Source organism: Blennius ocellaris (genome assembly GCF_963422515.1).
Source record: "Blennius ocellaris genome assembly, chromosome: 10".
NCBI classification, from domain to species: domain Eukaryota; kingdom Metazoa; phylum Chordata; class Actinopteri; order Blenniiformes; family Blenniidae; genus Blennius; species Blennius ocellaris.
Window position 1 is genome coordinate 3,488,806 of NC_137659.1, and position 25,266 is coordinate 3,514,071.

The 25,266-nt window shown below is 43.9% G+C and overlaps 1 protein-coding gene across 12 annotated transcripts in view; it reads left to right on the forward strand.

The window, feature by feature from the left end:
* Window positions 1-209: 209 nt before the first annotated feature.
* Window positions 210-25,266, forward strand: part of obscnb (obscurin, cytoskeletal calmodulin and titin-interacting RhoGEF b) — a 76,107-nt gene continuing 51,050 nt past the window's right edge. For 8 of the 12 annotated variants that reach the window (XM_080503416.1, XM_080503423.1, XM_080503422.1 and 5 more), the window contains exons 1-28: window positions 210-429; window positions 2,907-4,017; window positions 7,598-7,867; window positions 7,955-8,215; window positions 8,301-8,606; window positions 8,726-8,992; window positions 9,908-10,014; window positions 10,742-10,910; window positions 11,401-11,676; window positions 11,752-12,027; window positions 12,557-13,135; window positions 13,461-13,742; window positions 14,263-14,544; window positions 15,037-15,318; window positions 15,846-16,130; window positions 16,441-17,004; window positions 17,422-17,673; window positions 18,177-18,452; window positions 18,527-18,799; window positions 19,271-19,537; window positions 19,920-20,189; window positions 20,263-20,529; window positions 21,393-21,659; window positions 21,743-21,855; window positions 21,946-22,099; window positions 22,182-22,343; window positions 23,150-23,254; window positions 24,813-25,079. In XM_080503416.1, coding sequence (XP_080359542.1) covers window positions 2,916-4,017; window positions 7,598-7,867; window positions 7,955-8,215; window positions 8,301-8,606; window positions 8,726-8,992; window positions 9,908-10,014; window positions 10,742-10,910; window positions 11,401-11,676; window positions 11,752-12,027; window positions 12,557-13,135; window positions 13,461-13,742; window positions 14,263-14,544; window positions 15,037-15,318; window positions 15,846-16,130; window positions 16,441-17,004; window positions 17,422-17,673; window positions 18,177-18,452; window positions 18,527-18,799; window positions 19,271-19,537; window positions 19,920-20,189; window positions 20,263-20,529; window positions 21,393-21,659; window positions 21,743-21,855; window positions 21,946-22,099; window positions 22,182-22,343; window positions 23,150-23,254; window positions 24,813-25,079 — 7,981 coding nt within the window. In that variant the 5' untranslated portion in view covers window positions 210-429; window positions 2,907-2,915. Of the gene's footprint in view, window positions 430-1,051; window positions 1,129-2,906; window positions 4,018-7,597; window positions 7,868-7,954; window positions 8,216-8,300; window positions 8,607-8,725; window positions 8,993-9,907; window positions 10,015-10,741; window positions 10,911-11,400; window positions 11,677-11,751; window positions 12,028-12,556; window positions 13,136-13,460; window positions 13,743-14,262; window positions 14,545-15,036; window positions 15,319-15,845; window positions 16,131-16,440; window positions 17,005-17,421; window positions 17,674-18,176; window positions 18,453-18,526; window positions 18,800-19,270; window positions 19,538-19,919; window positions 20,190-20,262; window positions 20,530-21,392; window positions 21,660-21,742; window positions 21,856-21,945; window positions 22,100-22,181; window positions 22,344-23,149; window positions 23,255-24,812; window positions 25,080-25,266 lie in introns of those variants that run through there. The other 4 variants (XM_080503421.1, XM_080503420.1, XM_080503424.1 and 1 more) reach the window with 4 other exon arrangements.

Below are 25,266 nucleotides of genomic sequence, written 5' to 3' on the forward strand. Positions count from 1 at the left end.
TTTTCCAGGTGTCTGAGTGAGTTCCTCCATGGCCTAGCTGCTGATGCTGGTGCTGGCGTCCTGGGCTCCAGGCTCCTATCTCCAACCCTGCGGCAGTTGACAGGTCTATTTTGGACGGGAGGCCGCGTCAGAGCAGGCACGTCAGCTATTTGGCGTCAAGAGTCGCTGGAAAAGAAAGAAAGAAAGAAAGAAGACCAGTCCCACCGCCCACTGCAGGAGGCTGGGGGGGATGTTCCACCATCCCGGATTTACAACCACATCACGGATATTTCATCACAAACATCAGATTTCTGCCTCATTCTTTCATTTAAAATTTTTTTTTTTGTGTGTGTGTCTGGAGATTATTGGAGCCAGGGTCATCTGGACATAGTGAAGTGATTTCAGGCCTCATGACTAAGTGCAGACTCACCTGAGAGCATCGAACTCAAGGTGAGGAATGCCCACTGGGCCAAATACCTCAAAGTTTGTACTTCTTAAACTGGTTTTCAACCTTAAACGTACAAATATTCCATTTATGAGTGTTATGTTTCAGTTTAATTATATTATGTGGTTTATTTGTGAAATCTTGATTGTTTAACACTTTTTCAATTTGTATTTTTTTTAAGGATGATTAAAAACCGTCTTGATTCTTAAAGCTCAGTTTGTATCATGAGTGTGGATATGTGTGTGTTTGGGAGCTGAGAGCGTTATCAGACAGCTGATGTCTCCCCGTTTTGCTTCTACAAATGGAAATGGTCAGAGACGGGCCATGACAGCTGAGGTTATTTTTGGGATGACCAGTTCAAGCCACAGAGGTGACAAAGCTGCTAAATGTCACTGTTTGAAAGGCACACACCGGCTCCGTTTGACCTTCTCACAGGAGCGTTTTACCCTTTAAAACTGATTTGTTCCCGAGAGTTTTTGTGACTTTGGGTTGGCTGCACAGAACACGACAGGATGGGAATGTGCTCGGCCTCGCCGCGCTGTCCTGTAACTGCCTGCTATAAATATGTCAATCTCATGTCTGGATTTATGTCTATTTTCATAGCATAACATATTTATAGAGTTCACATAGCAGACTGTCAGATCCTGCGTTTGTGTGATTTGACAGGTTGAAGAGAAAGCGTGGAACAATTGAATGTGTCAGAGGTAAAAAAAAACATTTATTTACAGTGAAATTAAATTACGTTTTGCATCTGTTGTTTAAATTATCCTTAAAAAGAAGTACTATATTTACTTATTTTCCCTAGATATTTTTGTTTAAATGGTTTTGTTTGATAATTAAATGCCAATCTGAGACTGATATTTACATAAGTCATTTTTTTTAAACTATATGTAAAGATAAAAACATTCAAAAATATTATTATGAACCAAAAAAGAATCGGAAGAAAAAAATCTGAAATAGAAGTAAATAGAAGCAACTTACTTTTGAAAATATTATGTGCATACCAAGTAAAAATTATTAATGACAGTGGACATACATATAACACATATTAGATGAGCAAATCCTCGCAATGTTTGGTCCTAATATGAAGTAGATTTTTAGATATGCATGCAATTTGTATGCGTTTAATTATTTATTTTAACTGCAGTTTACTGAAAGCGTGGTGACCCACACTCTGGCCTGTACCTGAACGCCTCACAGTCACGTGGAGCCATGCAAGGCTCTGCTAAGCCTGTTGCTAACATGCTAATCGTCCTGTAGCTCTATTAAACCTCTTATTTATATTCTCAACGACCTTCTGCTCTGCTAAATTTGCTGCTGCCGCCGCTCTGTTTCACTTAATTCTGCTCTGCTAAACCAGCTCCCGCTCCACTACATATGTTGCTGACTTGCTAAACGGGTAATGCTCTGTTGAACTTGTTGCTTTTATGCTAAATACAATGCAGATCTAGTCTTATTTATAAGGAAGACAATATTTATTCTATTATGTTTTAACTTTTAAATTTTCTTTTTAAATAGACATACATATATGCAATAGTTCTGTCCTACATTTTGTCAGTTTCGATTAGAAATAGCACATGATTGAGTGCATAATTAATATGAACATTTAGAGAGAGAAAGTATAAGCAAATTTAAATGAAGAAAAGTAGATGATACAGACTCTCTGACACTGGGTTCTATTTGTTATCTGGACTGTTTTTTTTTTGTTTTTTTTTTACAAACTGATGCCTGAAGAAGTGAAAGTCTGAATATAACTTGTTGGTATCCTGCAGCTATTTTTAACCCGCCTCTTCCCACAGCTCAGATGATGAAGTTGTGTCATATTTCCACTGTGTCACAGTGACAGTACTTCCCCGTCCAGCTCCTTCTATTCTGGATGCTTCCATGCCTTCTTGATTTTATTGTAAAATACTGTTGCTTTAAAAAAAAAAAAATCCATCCATCTTCTATCCCACCTGGCAGTGGCAGAATAGAGAAAAATATGATTTAGAATCTACCAACTCGACATACCGTAGTTAAAATCCTAATTGAGTATTGATCTTTTCTTAACTACATATTTTTTTGTGTGTGTAATTATATATCTGGAAAGTGGAAAATGTGCCAGCTATGATATATGATATATTCCTATGACCTATGTGAATTTCGATAACGTAGTTAAGGCTCTGCTACTTTTGGCAGTAACGAGTCCGTTAGAAACCGTTACTGTAGTGGCATTAGTGAGACAGCTATATTTAATGGAGTTTATTTTTGCACTTTACTCATAGTGTAGGTGGAAACAGTTGTAACACTGCAGAACCGCCATCTCTCTCTGCGAAACATCCAATATTCGCTTCAGTTGTCTCCATTGAAGAGCCACACTCTGCTTGATGACTAACATTCTCTTTCCTTTCCTTTCTTGTTCCTCATTATAATTGACTGTGATGCCGTGTTTCTCTTCTGCATCTTCTGTTTTCTAATATTTGCCCGTCGTCTTGGTTTGCAGGAACAAACAATGGATCCGAATTTGTTCGGGGGCGTCCCTCGGTTCCTCACCCGCCCGAAGGCCTTCTCGGTGTGCGCGGGGAAGGATGCCACGCTTAGCTGCACCATCGTGGGCAGCCCCACCCCTCTCATCACCTGGGAGAAGGACAAGCTGAAGCTGATGTCCGGCGGTCGCTTCAAGACCGTGGAGGACGGAGACGTCTACCGCCTGACCATCTACGACCTGACGCTGGAGGACAGCGGCCAGTACATGTGCCGAGCCAAGAACAGCGTCGGCGAGGCGTACGCCGCCGTCACCCTGAAAGTGGCCCTGCCGACGGAGATGTCCCAGAGGGCCCCCGTGTTCATGGCCAAGCCCACCTCCACTCGCGTGGTTCTGGGCGGAGACGTGGTCTTCCACTGCCGGGTGGCCGCTCACCCCGAGGCCAACTTCGAGTGGGAGAAGGATGGGCGCTACCTGGGCGAGACCAACCGCATCAAGGTCGCCTCGGACGGCGACATCAGCACCTTGAAGATCCAGAGCGTGCGCAACATGGACGCCGGCACCTACACCTGCCGGGTGCAGAACGCGGTGGGCCGGGCGCACGCCTCGGCCGCTCTGACGGTGGATGCCCAGGACGCGCGGCGTCAGGCGGCCGACAAGAACACGTCGCTCCTGTCGCACCTGCAGAAACGCAAAGAGGAGATGAAGAAGGACATCTCGGTGTATCGCACGGAAGACCGCAGCGCCTCGGTGACCTCCTCCTCCTCCTCCTCCTCCACCACCGCCGCCGCCGGCATCACCGACGGTCTCAGCTCGCTGAGCCACGAGCTCAGGGCGTCGGCGCTCGCCAGGCTGCCCAAAGGCGTGTTCACCCGCACCTGCACGGTGACGGAGGGCAAGCACGCCAAGCTCAGCTGCTTCGTGACGGGTCACCCCAAGCCGCACATCATCTGGAGGAAGGACGGCTGCAACATCAGCGAGGGCCGTCGGCACGTCATCTACGAGGACTACGCCGAGAACTTCATCCTCAAGATCCTGTACTGCAAGCAGAGCGACAACGGCCTCTACACCTGCAACGCCACCAACATGGCCGGCCAGACCTACAGCGCCGTGCTGGTCACCGTCAAAGGTACGGCCCTCAAACGCTCACACGCTACCGCCACAGTGCAAACCGCTGGTGTGTTTCTTACCAGTTTCTCAAAATCCTGACTAGTGTTGGATCTGTTTTGTGCGAGTTCTGATTGCTTTGCAGCGCCTCCTAGAGGCAGCAAGTCGAACAGGTGCCAACCAGTGTGTTGTTTGCAGTCTTTGATGGTGGCTGAGGCTTAGCTGAACAACAGGTGAACAGCCTAAGGCCCGGCTGTGCTATGTTAACAAAACTCCAGAGTCTTTTCGCCACAGTACACCGAGACGATTGAGCAGTAAAAGATGACAAAGCACTCTCTGTTTTTAAATCCCTCTAAGCTTTTGTTGACAGTACTTATTGTGTTTTCAGACCAGTGCCTTGATATTTTAAACCTCCTACTTCTCGCTAAACAGCCACTATGTATGACGAAGTCAAAGGGCACGTGACATCAGGCCTCAGCCATATTTATAAGTGCAGCAAAGATCTGAAGGAGGAGATATGTTTGTATTCTCACTTGTCTGGGTAAGATTAGTGTCACGTGACCACAGCGAAAGTGGTTTCAAGGTCAAAAGTCACGCGACCTATTGGTGTAGCTGCAGCAGAGAGCTGCAGGAGGCAGAAGCTAAAATCAAATTAGCATTTTAGCATGACTGGTTTCCTGATCCTGATGGTTTTAGACATTTATAGAGAAAAGTGTTAAATCTGTTTGTTTGTTTTTGGGGTTGTTTTCCATGAAGAGGCTTTGGATTGCTGCATTGGTCAGTGTCACATGACAACTGATGATTAGTTCTTTGATAATGGTCCACAAGCTGATGCGGTGGCCTCCTATTTTCTTTATAATCCAATTTGCCAACAGGAAAAGTCTCGCTTTCTTTCCTTTGAGGGCTGTTTAAAACAATAATCCACGATATTCTACAGAGAAATTACAAACAATCCACATCAACCAGCATATGGATGTCAATGAGGCTTGTACAATTTGCAGCAAGAGGCAGCAAAAATACAGTTATAATTTCAAATGACAAAACTCAAAATACGTGTAAAGCAGCTAAGAGAAGGCTTAATGAATGTGTGAGGTTGTGTTACTTGACCTAATGGATGGAAAGTTTTGGGATGAATGTGTGAATTTATGGATCACTGAAGGAATTCCAAGTGTTTGCTATCGCCTCAATACTGAAGCATGTGGTCAATTACAGAGTGCATCATTAAGAAATCAAATCTCCCATGCAGATGATCAAATATTAATTTTGTCACATTCACTTCTCGGAGTTCCAACTAACATCCCATGGGAAAGTTCCTAGTTTCTTATATGGATTTCTATGCTTTAGTCTGGCCTCGACAGCACGTTGTGACTTGTTGCTTAACTTCATAGAATTAATGGTTAAAAAAGCATTTCAAATTCCTTTTTTTTTTTATGTAAAAGGAAATGAAATGTGATACTGATGCACTTCCTGGTCGTTTTCGGCTCAGATTTCTTACACCAGAGCACTTCATGAGTCTGTAAACTGTTGGAGTCACACATTATGAATGAGCATTTATTATTTAAGTGTAAAAGTGGTTACTGCCATTTAAAGATGTTTCTCAGCAGATATAACAGTTGTAGGAGAAGTTTTATTTGACATTTCACTGTATTTTGCACCAGAAGACTTCATTCAAATTGACTGCGCTGAGATTTTAGTAATTTTCATTGGTAATTTATTTGGTTTTGCCAAAATATAGACATTTTCATCACATATACACTGCGCAACAACAAAGAAAAACCTTAAAGTATAAAGGTTTTAAGGTTATTATGGCACTATTTTACTGGTCCGGCCTCCGCTAGAGAAAATCTTGGCCTTATGTGGCTCCTGAACTGAAATGTGTTTCGGGGCACAAATGAAGCTTTTAGTTTTGTCCTTTTTATAACCTTGCGGTCTCTTTTTTTTTTTTTTTTGTAGATGTGTTTCCGTCTGTTATTAATGTTAGTGTTCGTATCTTTTTAAGAGGTAGGAAGAGGAGGTAGATGTGTTTCAGTGGACTGACTTCACTCCTTGATGGGAAATTAACCTACATTTTAAAATCTTTAGACTACACGGTGTACGATGTGAAAACATCACTATTGATCTTCACAATTTGATGTTTTACTTTCTGGTTGACAGTGATAGTGTGGCAGCAACCTCAGATGGAAGTGTTCACAGTTGTTTTATTAGCAGGAGAAGAAATGAACAATTAACTCAGGAACTTATCTTTTGTGCTTTTGTCCAATCTTGGTTCTCTGTCAGAACAAATTAAAAATTTGAGGCCTCTGGGAGTCTACTGGACTGATAATACTCTAAATTGTGTGTTAACTGACAAGGATCTGCATCGGCAGAAAAGTTGCGATTTTTGGCATTTACACACAAGCAGAGTCAAAAAGATGCATTTTCTCTCGTTTCTACGGAGACAGAGAGTTTTCACAATGTTCCATCTTGGGAGCCGTTACATTTTTAGAGGCTCCAAGCGTCACTGTTGTGAAAACGCAAGGAAGGTTTTCTAATTTCACTTGAAAATGTCGTGGCCATTGAATTAGGATAAGGAAAAAAAAAGATTACCACAAAAACATGATTCTTGGCGCTATACTTGCTGTAGAAAATTAATTGAAACAACTGTGCAGAGGATGTTTGTGTGTGTGTGTGTGTGTGTGTGTGTGTGTGTGTGTGTGTGTGTGTGTGTGTGTGTGTGTGTGTGTGTGTGTGTGTGTGTGTGTGTGTGTGTGTGTGTGTGTGTGTACGTGGTTTAGAGGGATTGTTGGCTGACAGGCTGTTCCTGCTTTGATTGGCAAAGCGTTTTCATTCCTGCAACGTGAGTTCCTCGCAGCTCCACTCATTACGTCGGTTAATTATCGGATCTATTTTTAATTCTAATGGACACTCTTTAATATCCGGAGGCTCTGGTGGTACACCGAGCTGCCTTTAGCTGCAATTTTCAGTACTTCAAGGTGCAACTGTGCACCTTTATAGACGCTTTACGTTCCTCTTGAAGCCAGAGTGCAATGGGATGACTGCATTTACCTGAATCACCAGTAAAGACGAAAACAAAAGGGCGTATTTTATAACTTGCTACATTAATTTAACAAATATAGACAATAATGGACTGACGTAAAACAAGCAAAACTTCACCGAGCCTTTCAGGCAGCCACTAAAATCAGTCTCCAAAGTCAGTGTATTAGAGTTAATCATGTTTCTTGGTTCATTGTGCAGAAGGCCATTAACATTAACAGTGACCCTGACATGTGACATGTAACTCATTGGTCAAAAGCCTGTATGGCTCTTTTAGACAACAACAAGATGGCATGGATTCATGGAGTTTGTTTAATTATCATGTCAAATTTTGGGAACACTTGAGGTGAACATGGAATATATCCAAACACAAAATGAACACAATTTCACAAATTGCTCCTTTTGAGAAATGTATGCCTTTAATAATGCTTGTTAACAGCATGAAATGTTTATGAGTTGTTTTAGCAGTGCCCTTTGTAATGGTTCCTAGTTACCTCCGGTATGAAACTGCTGTTTAGGTAAGAAATAGATTGTGTAACCTGACTCACACCCGTTCTTCCCGCTGTCAGAGCCCAAGGTACCATTCAGGAGGAAGCTGAAGGACGTTGAAGTTCAGGAGAAAACCTCGGCAACGCTGATGTGCGAGGTGCCGGTCGTAGCCACCCGCACCGACTGGTTCATGGAGGAGACGCGCCTGAGCCAGAGCACCAAGTACCACATGGAGGAGGACGGCACGCTGCGGCGCCTCACCATCCACAACGTCACCACCAACGACGACGGCGTTTACGTCTGCGAGATGAACGAGGGCAGCCGTACGGTGGCCGAGCTCACCGTCCTTGGTACGATTTCTCCTTCCGCTTGCCCGGCAAACGATTACAAACGAGCATTTCACCCGATAAGCGTCTCTCTCTGACGTCCGTCCTCAGGCAACATCACAAAGAAGCTTCCCCGCAGGACGGTGGTGCCTGTCAGCGACACCGTCATCTTCTGCGTGGAGCTCGAGCACCCGTTTGCCGACGCCTACTGGACCAGAAACGGAGACAAGCTGAAAGAGGACGCCCGGATCTCCGTCGCCTGCGTGCTGCGGCAGTACACACTCACCATCAGGGACTGTCAGGCCGACGACTCCGGAGAGGTGGCGTTCGTGGCCGGAGATTGCAAGACTTCCACACGCTTCACCGTCACAGGTCAGTGGAGACAGGAGACAGGCTGTCTTGTATTGGTTGTGTATAGAAGCTTCCAATAGACACCCCATCGTTCTTCCTCCTCCAGCTGCACGGAAACATCCGCCCGATCCCCCAGTCGACGCCGTGGTGCGGAACAAGACCGACTCCTCCATCACCATCCACTGGTCGCCTCCGGATAGCGATCGCCCGGTGCCAATCAAAGCCTACATCGTGGAGAAGAGGAAGGTTGGCGCGCAGACGTGGCAGCGGTGCAACGCCGGAGAAACCCTCGTCTCCACAGAGATTACCGTCTGCAGCTTCAGCGAGGAGGCCAGCTACCAGTTCCGTATCTCCGCCATGAACGACTTCGGCCAGAGTCCGCACCTGGAGGTACCAGGAAGCTTCTACCTGGGTAAGATTGATTAAAAACAAACCTTACGTATTCTTTAGTTATTTACACAACTTTTCTGGAGTTCAGTGGTTTAGTTGGGGGTTTTAAAGGAGGTATTTGGAATTTTTTTTTCACTCCAGAGCCCACCGCAGAGATCCGCAAAGGCCTGACCAACAGCACCTCCTTCTGCGGCGAGGAGTTCGCCATCTCGGTGGAGCTGTCCGCTGTCTGCTCGGGTTTCTGGTCCTTGAATGGACGCCTCCTTCGCAGCGGAGCGGAGTACCTCATCACCAGGACAAAGACCACGCACACGCTGATCATCCGGAGGGTGTCCGCCGAGATGGACGGAGTCGAGGTCAAGTTCGTTGGTGGAGGCTCACAGAGCAGCTGTGTCCTCTCAGTGAAGGGTACGGAAATACATGGAGTGTTTGGTCACGTCCAAATGATAAAACAAGCTGTAGATCCAAACCACGCCACAGTTGCAGGCTGTACAGAAAGATTTACTCCAGGTTTGATTGTAAATGTTTCTTCTATTGAAAGTTTGTTGCATCACTTCCACTTTGGGCGGATAGAAATGCTCGAACCCCAACGAGAATTTATTCCAGTGGTGTCCAACCCTGGTTCTGGAGGCTCCTTGAGCTGCATGTTTTAGATGCCCCCCCCCCCCCCTAAAAAAAGAGCCAGCACTTTTCACCTCTGAGTTTTTATGGATTTAGTTAATTATGATGAAATGGTGAATTACTAATGTATTAAACACATGCATTACGAGTAAAGTTTGTTTTGTGAATATTTTAGTTCAACAGATTCAAATTGTACTTTCATAAAAAGACCCATTTCCATCATCCGTATAGAGTTTTACAGTGAAAGAACATTGGGCTGTCACTCGTTGAATTAAACAGGAAGTTTGTGTAAAAGAAAAACTGCATTCAAATAGCAATTTTGTTAAAATAACATGGAGTCATTTTTGCCTTTTCTTTCCAGTTCTACTGAGTTCATAGTCATTTGCACATACTTCATAGAGATTGAGGCTTTAACCTCGCATCCGCGCATGAATCAGCTCTGTTAGCTAGCGTGTCTTTCTTCATAAAAATACATGTTTTGGAACATCTGAAGCAACCTTTTTGCGAATACTTCCTCTGTTGATGCTCGAAATCGATGCAATCTGCTCTCAGAAAGTAACAAACCACACGATCCCAGTTCTGTTTTTCGGTTGATTTTTGTTGTTGCCATTCTCTGGCTCCCCCTGTAGGAGATCCACAGCCTTGCACACTGTGGAATTACATCACGAATACCGACTCTTTACCACACGTCTGTATTTTTAGCCCCTCTTGTCAGGTTCACCAACAGATCGGAGGGAGTGAAGGTGGTGACCTGCAGCGTTCAGGACACCGCTCAGCTCACCGCCGAGGTGTCAGATTACGACACGCAGGTCAGTGGAAACACGTCACTCGACTCTCTGACTCTCTGGTTATGTGTTTTTGTACGTGTGCAGGAGAGGCGTTTGTGTTCACGTTACCATCGCTGTAATCAAATAGAATAGGAGTAGATGCATAAACTATATCTCTGAATGAATCACATTTTCAATTATATTTGGTAAGGCAATTTTTACAGAGAAAAACAAACAAACAACAAAAACCTCAATTTACACCATGTAAACCATTTCATCACTTTTTAAATCCTCAGCAATTACTTAGTATGTCCACAATTTGGTTAAATGATGGAACATTTTAGTGTGTTTGTAGCCAATTAATTGATTTTGGGGAGAAAATTTTACCTAATGCACATATTTGCTCAATCAGCAGGTTTTATTCAGTAAAAAAAATTGCAATTGCACAAAACACAACCTGTAACTTGGACTCGAACTAACAAATGGAGAACTCGAGAGTATACCACACTCATCATGCACTGGCCTGGAGTCGATCCAGGGAACATCTCGCTGTGAGGCATCAGTGCTAACCACTATATTTAAAAGTTCGTGTGGTATAATCTTGTCATTGAGATTCATATTTGCTCTCCAGCCTTTGTTACAAAGGCCATAATTACTGATAGAAAGCACTTAGATTATGTTTTTTTTTTTTTTAAGAAACGGTGCATGTTATCAAACATTTTCATTGAAAAATTAAAGAGCTGTAGTGACTTCATATGTTTTGTTGTAGGTGGTTTGGATGAAAAATGGCCGTGAGGTGAAAATGGGAAAGAAGTATGAATCCGTGATGGCCGAACGAAGGAGGATCCTGATGATCCACAATGTCACCGAGGAGGATGTGGGCGTCTACGAGGGCGTTCTCGGAGACGACAGGATGTCCATACAACTCACGCTGAAAGGTGAAACTCACCCAACTGCACCGACTGGAACTATATTTAATTTCAATGAATAGATTTAGTTTTAAGTTATTCGATTATTTAATTTTTTTTATTAATATAGTTTAATTTGATGGAGGTCATTTGACTTTAATCAAACAAAATGTAATTATTGAAACTTTTTTGTAAATTCATTCAATTATGTTCCATTTATTGAACATAACAGATTCCATTCCTTTTGTGTATTCAATTGATTTTAATGGAAGTTGTTTACATTTTACCAAAATTATTTGAACGGAATAAAATTTGATTCAGGTTTAATAAAAGTTCTTTTTGCTCATTTATTCCATTTATTTTGATTAAATTAGTTTAGTTTCAGTCAGTTTGATAAATATGTATTTTGTTTGTAATGAATTAATTAGATTTTTTTCAAATATTGGTCAGATTTTTTTCCTCAGACGATTGATTGAATACAATCAATCATGTTTATGTGTTGTTGATTTTTTTCCTACAGATGAACCGGCTAAGTTCCTGAACAAAGCCAGAGGGACGATGGGCATGTGCTCGTCCCTGAAAGGAGACCTGGAGCTGAGCTGCGAGGTCTCTCCTGCCAGCGCCGCTGTGGTGTGGAGGAAAGACCAAGTGGATATCATCGAGGACCAAAGAACCACCTTCGTCTCCAAAGGGACTCAAAGGAAGCTGGTGATCAAAAACGCCAAGAAGAGCGACGAGGGCCACTACTCCTGCGAGATGGCGGCGGACAAAGTCACATTCCAGGTCAAGATTAAAGGTGAGAGACGGAGCGGAGAAGCCGGCGTCTCGGTCGCAAAGAAGTCCTGTGAAATCCCTTCTTCTTCTGTCTCAGAAACTGCAGCGGTCTTCTCCAACAAGGAGTCGGTGCAGAAGGAGGTGAAAGCCTCTCTCTCTCAGAAGGCGTCTCTGAGCTGCACCGTGTCCGACAGTAAGACTGAGGTGAAGTGGTACAAGGACGGCAAGCAGCTGATTTCCAGCCGCAACGTGTACTCCGAGGTGAAGGGGAACACTCGTCTGCTGGTGATGGAGAAGGTGGAGACGAGCGACGCGGGGGCGTACACCTGCGAGGCCGGAGGAGAGAAGCTCGTCTTCAAGCTGGCGGTGTCAGGTAGGAGACTTTGGATCAGGTGCAAAGAAACAAGTTAAGAAGTAAAAAAAAAATGCTGTTACCTTGGTGGGAAGTATTTCAGCAGTCAAAATTCAAAAGTCTAAATCTTTTATTTTGAAATCACTTGAAATTAACAGAATGTATATTTTAATGATATCACAATGTTACATGAGCATCACAGTTAACTTCAAAGGTAAAACTATCATTGCTACTTAAAAAATGTAGTTGCTACAGTTTATCTGATATTCTTTCACTAATGTTTGTGTTTTATATTGTTTAAAATTGTATCTCGAGATGAAATATACATTTTGCTGAAAGACATTAGGTATTTTAAACAATTTGTTTGGGTAAAAATGAGATTGTTACATGCTAAAATGACCTACACCTAAAATTTTGATGCACTAATCAGGAAATCTGTTACTAAAAAGTCCATAAAACCCAACCAAATTGTTGAATGAGAAAACTACATTAACTAAATACATAATTACAGTGTAAAAATTGAATTACTTTCACCATCCTCCCCTCATAGCCCTTCCTACTTCTGAGGTGCAGCCTAAATCTGGCTTCTCCAACAAGGACTCAGTGCAGAAGGAGGTGAAAGTGTCTCTGTCTCACAAAGCCTCTCTGAGCTGTGAGGTGGCCGACGCCAAGACGGAGGTGAAATGGTACAAAGACGGAAAACTGCTGACGTCCAGCAGGACGATTCACACAGAATCCAAAGGGAAGAGTCGTCAGCTGGTGCTGGACAGCGTGGAGAAGAAAGACGCGGGAGAGTACGTCTGTGAGGCCGGGACCGAGAAGCTCAAGTTCAAACTGCAGGTGGAAGAGCTCCAGGTCCAGTCTGGCTTCTCCAACAAGGAGTCGGTGCAGAAGGAGGTGAAAGCTTCTCTGTCCCAGAAAGTCTCTCTGAGCTGTGAGGTGGCCGACGCCAGGACGGAGGTGAAATGGTACAAAGACGGAAAACTGCTGACGTCCAGCAGGACGATTCACACAGAATCCAAAGGGAAGAGTCGTCAGCTGGTGCTGGACAGCGTGGAGAAGAAAGACGCTGGAGAGTACGTCTGTGAGGCCGGGACCGAGAAGCTCAAGTTCAAACTGCAGGTGGAAGGTGAGGGTGGAAGAGAACCCCATTGGTGTTTGTTTTTATATACATATCGAGGCCCATATGCATTTTTTTTATTACTCAATGATCACTTCTTGGTGAGGTGAGAGCTTTCATGGGCTCATATAGTAAAACAAATCTTTTAAATTCGACAGGCACCAATGAAAACTAAAATGAAGAAGAAGATGATGCAGAGGCTTTGAAATCTGTGTAATATTCACTATTATTCTGATCTTCGTGAGCAGGCGTGCAGCTGAAATCTGCAGCGACTTTAATGGTCTACTTGTTCACATCATCATTCACACTAGTTTAACTGTTATTTCCTCTGCAGAGCTCCAGGTCCAGTCTGGCTTCTCCAACAAGGAGTCGGTGCAGAAGGAGGTGAAAGCTTCTCTGTCTCAGAAAGCCTCTCTGAGCTGTGAGGTGGCCGACGCCAAGACGGAGGTGAAATGGTTCAAAGACGGAAAACCGCTGACCTCCAGCAGGACGATTCACACAGAATCCAAAGGGAAAAGTCGTCAGCTGGTGCTGGACAGCGTGGAGAAGAAAGACGCAGGAGAGTACGTCTGTGAGGCCGGGACCGAGAAGCTCAAGTTCAAACTGCAGGTGGAAGGTAGGAGCAACATTATTGAAAAATTTGCACTTGATTACAGTTCTAGCTTCAGTTACTCAGTAGTTACGGAAAATGAAATAAAACATCAGTTATAGTAGAGTTCTATGACAGAACACCTGTCTGTTCTGGCCTCCAAGACCTAATTTGTAAAATACATTTTAAAATGATATGAATTAACTCCAGATAATCTTGAGACAGGGTTATGTACATATAACTGTGTGTCATCTGCATAGTGATAAACAGTGAAGCCATTCTAGTCATATTTTTGTTTTGTTTTTTAAACATTTCATTAAAGTTTATTGACACCAGAGATTCCTTAATTGACGTAATCAGAGGAGGAAAATGGTTTTAACTATTATTCAAACCAACTTTCTTTCACTTTGGATTATAGTCAGTTCACGACTTGCCATTACTTTTCTAGAGCAAAGAACTTGCAGAAACTTTCAGGAGCGCAACACCTCAATTCGTACAACTCCACGGCTTTCTAATCATTCACATTCGACTGTTATTTCTTCTGCAGAGCTCCAGGTCCAGTCTGGCTTCTCCAACAAGGACTCAGTGCAGAAGGAGGTGAAAGTGTCTCTGTCTCACAAAGCCTCTCTGAGCTGTGAGGTGGCCGACGCCAAGACGGAGGTGAAATGGTACAAAGACGGAAAACTGCTGACGTCCAGCAGGACGATTCACACAGAATCCAAAGGGAAGAGTCGTCAGCTGGTGTTGGACAGCGTGGAGAAGAAAGACGCTGGAGAGTACATCTGTGAGGCCGGGACTGAGAAGCTCAAGTTCAAACTGCAGGTGGAAGGTGAGGGTGGAAGAGAACCCCATTGGTGTTTGTTTTTGTATATATATATTGAGGCCCATATGCATTTTTTAATTACAAAATGATCACTTCTGGGTGAGGTGAGAACTCTCATGGGCTCATATAGTAAAACAAATCTGTTAAATTCAATGGACAACAATGACACTTAAAATGAAGAAGAAGATGATGCAGAGGCTTTGAAATCTGTGTAATATTAACGATTATTCTGATCCTCGTGAGCAGGCGTGCAGCTGAAATATACAGTGACTTTAATGGTGCAAGGTTCTTTTTAGAGAAACCAGAAAGACGATTGTTACCATAACTTACAGGTTAAAAAAAGCGAGAATAAAAGTCTTCATTGGCTTGGGAGATTAAATCATTGATTCTCGAAATGTTATTTAAATATTTTTCCCACTATAAAAGGGTAAAATATGACTTGTTCTCTACTTGTTCACATCATCATTCATACTAGTTTAACTGTTTTTTCCTCTGCAGAGCTCCAGGTCCAGTCTGGCTTCTCCAACAAGGAGTCGGTGCAGAAGGAGGTGAAAGTGTCTCTGTCTCAGAAAGCCTCTCTGAGCTGTGAGGTGGCCGACGCCAAGACGGAGGTGAAATGGTACAAAGACGGAAAACTGCTGACGTCCAGCAGGACGATTCACACAGAATCCAAAGGGAAGAGTCGTCAGCTGGTGCTGGACAGCGTGGAGAAGAAAGACGCAGGAGAGTACGTCTGTGAGGCCGGGACTGAGAAGCTCAAGTTCAAACTGCAGGTGGAAGGTAGGAGCAACGTTATTGAAAAATTTGCACTTGATTACAGTTCTAGCTTCAGTTACTCAGTAGTTATGGAAAATGAAATAAAAAATCACTTGTTATTGTAGAGTTCTGTGACAGAAGACCTGTCTGTTCTGACTTTCAAGATCTGATTTGTAAATTAAATTTTTAAATGATATGAATTAACTCCAGATAATCTTGAGACAGGGTTATGTACATATATCTGTGTGTCATCTGCATAGCGATAAACAGTGGAGCCATTCTAGTCATATTTTTGTTTTTTGTTTACATTTTTAAACATTTTGTTCAAGTTTATTGACACCAGAGATTCCTTAATAGATGTAATCAGAGGAGGAAAATGGTTTTAACTACTATTCAAACTCATTTTCTTTCACTTTGAATTATAGTCAGTTCACTACATGCCCCTTCTTTTCTAGAGCAAAGAACGAGCAGGGACTTTTAGGAACTCAACACCTCAATTCATACAACGCCACGACTTTCTAATCATTCACATTAGACTGTTATTTCCTCAGCAGAGCTCCAGGTCCAGTCTGGCTTCTCCAACAAGGAGTCGGTGCAGAAGGAGGTGAAAGTGTCTCTGTCTCAGAAAGTCTCTCTGAGCTGTGAGGTGGCCGACGCCAAGACGGAGGTGAAATGGTACAAAGATGGAAAACTGCTGACGTCCAGCAGGACGATTCACACAGAATCCAAAGGGAAGAGTCGTCAGCTGGTGCTGGACAGCGTGGAGAAGAAAGACGCAGGAGAGTACGTCTGTGAGGCCGGGACCGAGAAGCTCAAGTTCAAACTGCAGGTGGAAGGTGAGGGTGGAAGAGAACCCCATTGGTGTTTGTTTTTATATACATATTGAGGCCCATATGCATTTTTTTTATTACTCAATGATCAAAACCAGAAAGACAATTGTTACCATAATTAATCTTACAGGTTAAATAAAGCTAGAATAATAGTGTTTATTGGCTTGAGAGATGAAATCATATATTCCGGAAATTTTATTTAAATGTTTTTTCCACTAAACGGGTAAAAGATGACTTCACAGTCAAATATCAGACCACAATTCTCTATATGTTCACATCATCATTCACACTAGTTTAACTGTTATTTCCTCTGCAGAGCTCCAGGTCCAGTCTGGCTTCTCCAACAAAGAGTCGGTGCAGAAGGAGGTGAAAGCTTCTCTGTCTCAGAAAGCCTCTCTGAGCTGTGAGGTGGCCGACGCCAAGACGGAGGTGAAATGGTACAAAGACGGAAAACTGCTGACGTCCAGCAGGACGATTCACACAGAATCCAAAGGGAAGAGTCGTCAGCTGGTGCTGGACAGCGTGGAGAAGAAAGACGCAGGAGAGTACGTCTGTGAGGCCGGGACGGAGAAGCTCAAGTTCAAACTGCAGGTGGAAGAGCTCCAGGTCCAGTCTGGCTTCTCCAACAAGGAGTCGGTGCAGAAGGAGGTGAAAGTGTCTCTGTCTCAGAAAGCTTCTCTGAGCTGTGAGGTGGCCGACGCCAAGGCCGAGGTGAAATGGTACAAAGACGGAAAACTGCTGACGTCCAGCAGGACGATTCACACAGAATCCAAAGGGAAGAGTCGTCAGCTGGTGCTGGACAGCGTGGAGAAGAAAGACGGAGGAGAGTACGTCTGTGAGGCCGGGACGGAGAAGCTCAAGTTCAAAGTGCAGGTTGCAGGTGAGGTTGGACGAGAACGCCTCTTACAAGGAAACGATTCACAAACTGATGATAATGAGAAGAAGCGGCGAGAAAACGAAGGTCGGCCTTAGAAAAGGAAGTTAATCGATAGTCAAGCATGCTAATGCTAATCACAGCTCCCGTGGCTGCAGGCTCAGCTTGAGATCTGTTGCTAAGTTAGTTCAGGATTAACGCACATTCCGAGTAAACAGGAATTTAGTGAAATAGCAACTGTTATGACAACACTGTAAGCCACCACCAGTGCTAACTGCCGAGTCAAAGCCCAGGGCAGAGCGAAACAGCTAATGTAGTTAATGTACCACTTACATAGTACTAATCATTTACACAGACTTCAGAGTGTGAGTTCAATATGGGGAAAATATGGCGTCGTTACAGAAACTGTTGTTACGCCTGCAGAGCTCCCGGTGCAGACTGAGGTGAATGCGTCTCTATCTCAGAAAGCCGCCCTGAGCTGGGAGGTGGCCGACAGCAAGACGGAGGTGAAATGGTACAAAGACGGAAAACTGCTGACGTCCACAAAGACGGTTCACACGGAATCCACAGGGAAGAGTCGTCAGCTGGTGCTGGACAGCGTGGAGAAGAAAGACGCAGGAGAGTACGTCTGTGAGGCCGGGGCCGAGAAGCTCAAGTTCAAACTGCAGGTGGAAGGTAGGAAGATGTGAAGAGCTCTGGTTTAACAGCAGTGCTGTTGTATCGTCTTGCATTGAGCAATATGAGACTGCTCCCGAGCTTTCAAGTGTCTGTACTCAAGTTTTTGTCTTTGTCTTTTGACATTCCTTTCTGCATCTGAATATAAATATCTGTAGACAAATATAAATGTAGTTAATCACTATTAGTGCCTTCAAGCGACCAGACCTTTAATCGTGCTTCAAGGCAGTTTCAGGTTCACGTTTCAGTCTGGTTTCAAATAGGTTTTAGACTGGTTACAAACAGTTTCTTAGTTGTTTTTAAATAGTGTTCAGTGTAGTTTTTGACTGATTGAGAAAACTTCCTTCATAAAGTCCTACAGTGCTTTAGGTCTTTACAGCTTTAAACGACTTCAATCACATCTGAACTGAACTGGAATGGCATACTTCTATCTCTTCTGGTTACATACATTTTGAAGTCTGCAAGAGTTTCTGTTTCAAGTCCAAATTGTTTTCGCGCTGCAGAAGCTCAGGCTGGCTTCTCCAACAAGGAGTCGGTCCAGAAGGAGGTGAAAGCGCCTCTCTCTCAGAAAGCCACTCTGAGCTGCGAGGTCTCAGATCCCAAGGTGGACGTGAAGTGGTACAAAGATGGAAAGCTGCTGACCTCCAGCAAGGCAGTCCACATGGAGTCAAAGGGCAAGATTCGTGAGCTGGTGATCGAAAAGATGGAGAAGAAAGATGCTGGGGAGTACGCCTGTGAGGCTGCATCCGAGAAGCTTCTGTTCAAACTGCAGTCTGCCGGTAAAACAAATAAAATCGTCATGAATTCAGTCAGCTGGTGTTTTTAAGCTCTGACGAAGGTTTTTTATTCCTAGATGCAGCTGTTAAGTTCCAGAGGAAGTCCGTGAAGGACTCGTGCACTGTTCAAGCAAGTGAGAGCATTGTTTTGACGGCGGAGGTGACGGCAGATAGCGCCACCGTCAGGTGGTTCAGGGACGGCACGGAGCTCAAGCAGAGCAGCAAGTACGAGATGAAGAAAGACGGCTGCTCACGTACTCTAATCGTGAAGTCCAGCGAGAACAAAGACAGCGGCTCATACTCCTGCCAGACCGCTGACGACAAGCTGGACTTCAAAGTCCAAGTCAAAGGTGGGTCAGAGGTCAGAGGTCAAACGTAGGCAGAGCAGCAGAGGTGGAAAGAGGGTTTTTCCTATTGATTTTTTTAAAAGTTCATGATTTTTAGCAATTCTGGATTTGTTTTTAGAAGTGTTTTCAAACTGTTTAGATTTTAGAAGGTTTCTTCTTTTACTGGTTTTCAGTGGGTTGATTATTGGCTCGTCTTCATAACTTTTTTCTTACTTCACATATCTTTTCAACTGATTCAGAGCTTATTTTCATTGTTTCTGGACTGTTGGAGCATCCCTGTTTCGTAGATCACTACTTTTCGTCTGTGTCTTGTGTCTGTGTCTGATTTCCTTTTTGGACTGTTTTATAACTGTCCATGTTTTCTGAGTAGTTGCACACAGGCCTTTACTCAATAAGGATTATTGTTTTTAACTTTGTGACTGCTGGAGTTGTGAAAGACTCTAATCATATTCAGTTTATTTGTTTATATTCCAGATGTGGGTTTAAAGTTTGTCGTCCCACTGAAACCAGCATCGGTAGATCTGGGAGGAACACTCAGTCTGATGTGCGAACTGAATCAGGCATCAGGAGACGTTGTGTGGCAACGCGACGGCCGGGAGGTTAAACCCGGTGGCAGGTCGAGCATCAGGACGGACGGCGCGAAGCGAACCCTCACTGTGACTGGCATGACCAAAGAGGACGAAGGAGAGTACAGCTGTGAATGTAGGAATGATAAGACCTCAGCTAAAGTCTCCTCGAAAGGTATTCAACCCGCCAGACCTCAAAACCTAAACATTTATTACCAACAAGTCTTTGTATATATCTTTCAAGTGGTATTCAAATAATTTACTATGATTAAAAAAATACTAAAATGTAATTTAATTTTTCTGTAATTTGTGAAAACCATCGTCAGTGAACACTTCTGGAACTATCGTTTCAGAACTGTTTTCTTAACCGTCGTTTGTGAATTGTTATCTCAATTTAAATAAATCAAACCCAGAAATGTATGAAACAATTTGGGAACTAAACTAATATTACTCCAGTTCAAACCACAGTAAGATATTTTTCAAACACGACACATTTTTATAGAATGAAACTTTTCTGGTATTGTAGCATCCTATTCGGTGTGTTTCCTTCCTTCCAGCGCCACGAGCAGTGAGGTTCACCACCAAACTGAACAACGTGGCCGCGATGGAGGGCAAAGCCGCCATTTTCAAGTGTGCCGTCAACCCGGCAGACGCCAGCATTAAGTGGCTGCACAACGGCGTCCCCGTCACCGCCGGGTCCAAGTACAAGATGGAGCACGGCGGCGGTAGCCACTTGCTCACTATCAGCTCCGTCACTCAGAAGGACGGCGGAGAGGTCAGCGTGGACGCCGAGGGCAAAACCTGCCAGGCCTCACTGCAAGTGCAACGTAAGAGTTTCCCCGCCAGTGTCTGTTCCTGAATGTTCCCGCGGCTCTTCACTGCCCTCCGTTCCTCCCGCAGGCGAACCCGTGACCTTCAAGAAGAAGCTGGAGAACCTGACGGCAGTGGAGCAGAGCGAGGTGAAGCTGGAGGTGGAGCTGAGTAAGGCGTCGGAGGAGGTGCGGTGGATGAAGAACAGCGTGGTGCTGCAGGCCGGGGGCAACGTGGAGATCCGAGTGAGCGGAGCCAAGCAGGCGCTGGTCTTCAAGAGCGTCGCGTACGCAGACAGAGGGTTCTACTCCTGCGAGACTCTGGACGACAAGACGCAGGCCAAACTCACTGTGGAGAGTAAGAGACACACGCAACACACATGCATTTGGATCAAGGATAATTGGGTCCAGTTACACAATTATTTTGAAATTTGTAATTGCTTTTTATCAGGACTTGTTATTATTGCGTTAATACAGGATGTCAAACATAAGGCCTACGGGCCAAACAAATCTGGTCGATAAACCATGACGAATAAGAAAAAAGAAGACATCGATATTTTAGTAGTGGACCCAACAAAACACTGAGACTCGAGCTGAGATATTGGCCCGAAAGTTTCATTAAAATTAGCTTTACGTTGCGATTGTGGCAACTTTGTGGTTGTAATAGTTTATTATTTGTGATAATAAAGACATTTTCATCATCTATACTTCACGTCAAAATGAAGAAATACAAACAAAGAGATTGTAAAATTAAAGGTTATTGTGGCACTATTTTACCTGTCTGGCACATTCAAGATGAAGTTGGGCTGAATGGGCATGTACATTTTATCAGATGTTCATCAGCTCTGAATATACAAATCATCTGACACAACCATTAGATGCAGGAGGGGTGGGGTCTTTTCACTAAGCAATTTCTGGGATCCCCTCCTATATAGAAACCCTCACTTCATGTGGAAGCCTCAATTAATCAAAAACTTGCACAGATCATCACTCATGTCTTGTAACCCTTAGAGTTTGTTCTTGAGACATGCAAAAACATCTGACAAGTCAAAATCCAGAATAGAAACACGTGCAGGTGAAGACATTCCAGCAAAAACAGTGTTCTCAGCAATAAATAGACAAAAAGCCCCAGGGACACCGATGTTTGAGGAGTTTAAGGAATCTGTGACGACTCACAGACTCTGGCAGACACTGGCTCTAATGCCGCTCTCACCCTCTCAGTGAAGAAGACTGAGGTGCTGAAGCCTCTGAAGGAGACCAAGGCTCACGAAACTGAGACGGTGACTCTGGAGGTGGAGCTCAGTCAGGCTGATGTGGAGGGATCGTGGACCAAAGACGGGGCCAAACTGAAGCCCGGGGCCAATGTCCGCATCACGGCACTGGGAAAGAAACACGCTCTGACATTGTCCAACCTGAAGATGGAGGAGGCGGGGCTGGTGTCGTTCACTGCAGAGGGAGTCCACACCTCAGCCAGACTCATCGTTACGGGTAAGAGATGAAACCGGACGGCGCTGCAGGGTCCGGACCGAACAGTCTATTTACCATTGTCCTCACGTGTTGTGATCCCACAGAACCTCCTGCCATGATCTCCAAACCCATCACGGACATCAGTGTTCCCGAGAAGGAGAAGGCGACGTTTGAATGTGAAGTGTCCCGAACTAACGCAGACGTTCGGTGGTTCAAGGTAAGAAATTTGAAGAAGACGGAAAAAAAGACATTCTGCAGAGTGAAATGCTCGTGTTCGACTCCTGTGTGATGATCCAACCTCTGACAGAATGACGTAGAACTGAAACCAGGGAAGAACTTTGGCATTCACTCCCTGGGCCGGAAGCGCACGTTAATCATCAGCAGATGTTCTCCTGAAGATGGGGGCACCTACATCTGTCGCACCGCCGATGATAACACCTCGGCCAAGCTCACCGTGAATGGTAATCACGGTTCTCCTCATGAAGAAACCGCTCCTCCGGCGTGCCCGCTCGTACCGTCTTCTGACAGTCGTGTTTCCTGCAGCCAGAGACGTGAAGATTGTGAAGAAGCTGCAGGACGTGGAGGCGATGGAGAAGGAGAGTGCCTCGTTTGTCTGCGAGATCTCACACGACGAGGTGGAGTGTCAGTGGTACAAAGGCGGCGCAAAGGTCAAAGCCAGCGACACTGTCAAGTTGAGACAGGAGGGTAAGAAAGATGGAAGTATTACACACTGCAGAACCTCAGGCTCCGACGACATGAAAAGTGAAAATGCAAAACTTTTGTTGCATTTTTTTTTTTTTAGGTTTTGTTTACACGACAGCGGTGGTCAGAGCTGAAAATGTATCTCGTGTTGGAACTTTTTGAAAATTCTCTGACTTTTGTCTCCAGAGAAAACAAAACTTTTCTGAAACGCTGCAGCTGCTTATTTTGCAGTTAAAGGCCAATATGGAAACATAATTTTCAAAGTTTCTGCCATAACATAAATGCGATAATTGCAAAACTTTTCTGAAATGAAAACGGAAAAATTATGTGTTTTCATGTGAAACATTGTCATGTAAACAGGGCCACAGTCTGCTTCTGTTATTACAGTTTGCACGATGATGGTATTATATGGTTATCATGAAGTAATTTTTTATTTTTATACTGGATCAAAAATATACCTAAAAAAAAATTTGTGATGCTTGTGGGTCTGAAACGTTTGCTCTCAGATCATTGAAATTTTATTTATGCATGGTTAAAACCATAATGAACAACTTTCTGTGAATGAGAACATATCTGAGAAATAGAATAATGTGTTGAGAGTGGGTGCGACCAATAGTGTTTGGCTTTATTGTAATATTCTGAGAGCTCAGTGCCTGACAGCTTTGGTTTAGATAACTGGCCGTTCCTGAAGTCAGTTCAGGAAATAATCCCACATATCCATTGGAGAAATTCAAAGTACTATTATTGGTAATTTCAATCGGAAGGTTTTAGCCAACGGTTAGCAATAAGCAGCCCTCTTTGTATTCCAGGCAGGACCTACGTGCTGTTGTTCAGGTCCGTGACCACTGAGGATATGGGTGAGATTAAATTTACAGCTGAAAAGGTTTCATCCACGGCGAAGCTTAAGGTCAAAGGTAAGTCGGAACCAAAAAAGTCACCTACCATTAATTGTGCCGTACGCACTGCTGCATGGTGTCTGTTCACCTCGACTGTGTTTAATCTGTCTGCAAATGGATTTTTTTCTATTGATCATACAAACTGCTCTTAGAAAGTGACACATTTAAAACCTGCTTCCACTTATAAGTAGTAGTAGTACAGGTCATCAACAAAGAAAAATATTTTTTAATAGGAAGATATATTTTTTATTTTGGACTATTTTTCTAAAATAGTAAATTCCCCTTCATATTGATCAGTTTGTTAATCCGAATTAAAAACTTTCCACATCTTCTCATTGGTGTCCTTTTCTGACAACGGTCAAACTGTTTCGATAGAATCTCCATTTGCACCTTGCATGCATAGTCTTGTTCCTCATTGAGACCTGATGGTGAAATTAACACACAGACACACAAAAAAACAAAAAAAAACAACAGCAGCAGCGGTGGGTCTCAGTTTCACCTGCTGAGGCTCACAAATGGTCTCCAGAGGGTTTTTTCAGAACTTTTCGGTCAAGTTGGATGTTGAAAACCTCCACATGTGAGTATTATCCCGGACAGACAGATTACAGGTTTCACTGAATTGAAATCACGTTTCTGTAAACTGCAACTCCTCGCCTTGTTTCTATGTCAGTGTCGTGCAGGATTGGAACACACGCTGATATACAAACAAACCACGGACTCTGTTTAAATGAGCCACGTCGGCACAAGGTCCTGCTGTTTGCTTCAGCTTTTTAGACTAATGAATCATCACATTTGTTGTGGCTTTGACATGCACTGCATGGACAAAGGTATTGGGTCACACCACTTAATAAACAGACACTCCTCAGGTCCTCCACCAGCTCAGGACACAATGCTTTCAGAGAAAAATTACATCATATCCACATGAGAAACATAAGTAAAAGTGGACGGTAGAAAATCTTTTTTTTGTCCCAGGAAGGGAACTTTAGGAGATTTAAACTCAGGTCGAAACTTTCTATGGCACTGGTTGGAGTTCGAGGAGAGTCAGAAAATAAATGTCAAAGGCAGAAAGATAAAGGTTTGATGGCTTTGAATTGGCTTTTATGCTGTTGGAAGAGCAAGTCCAAACAAGTTTCGATCCACCATTTCCTCCTTTCCAAGCTTCAAATTATCCTTGGGAAAGCCAATGGAGCTAAACTTTCCCCCAGTAGAAATATACCTGGTTTGGCATATTTCTTCGATACCGTCTGAGCCTGTGAATGTGAGGGGTTCGGCGTTGAGACTCCTCAGGCAGTATATATGAGCAACGTCCTTTAACTATTTGACGGAAGGACAAACTCTTATCATCCAAAACCACATCCAACATCATCTGCATGAAGTGATAAGTTTCGCCTTCTACATATATATGTGAACTCTAAATCAACTAATAGATTCAGGGTAAACTAGCATAGTAGGGCTGCATAGGATGAATGAACTTTTTATGGATTTAGAACAGGGAGTGTCCCAATACTTTTGTCTGCACCGGTGGGGTCCTCTGCGGTGCATCGACGTGACCACTCGGTTGTTATCGTCACCTCAGAGCTGCCGGTGAAGTTTGTGAAGAAACTCAGGGATAAGATAGCCATGTATAAGCACCGCGGCCACCTGGAGTGTCAGGTGTCCCGAGCCAGCGCCACAGTGAGGTGGTACAAGAACAAGACGGAGATCAAGGCCGGCAAAAAGTACGAGATCAAGAGTGAGGACGTGTACAGGAAGCTCACCATCAACGACGTGGACTCCGGGGACGAGGACACGTACACCTGCGACGCCGCCGATGAGAAGACGTCCTGTAAACTGCTGGTGGAAGGTAACGCGGTGGCTCACCACTGTAGACTCAGGGTAGCACGAAACAAGCCATCAGCCTGCAGGTCAATGAGGTCCGCGTGTGTGTCTGCGTTCATTTTTGAACTAACGGGAAGACGTAAGGCTCTTAACACGAACCTTACCGTAACAAACCTGAACCACTTTATTTAACACAGGACTCAGTGTGCAAG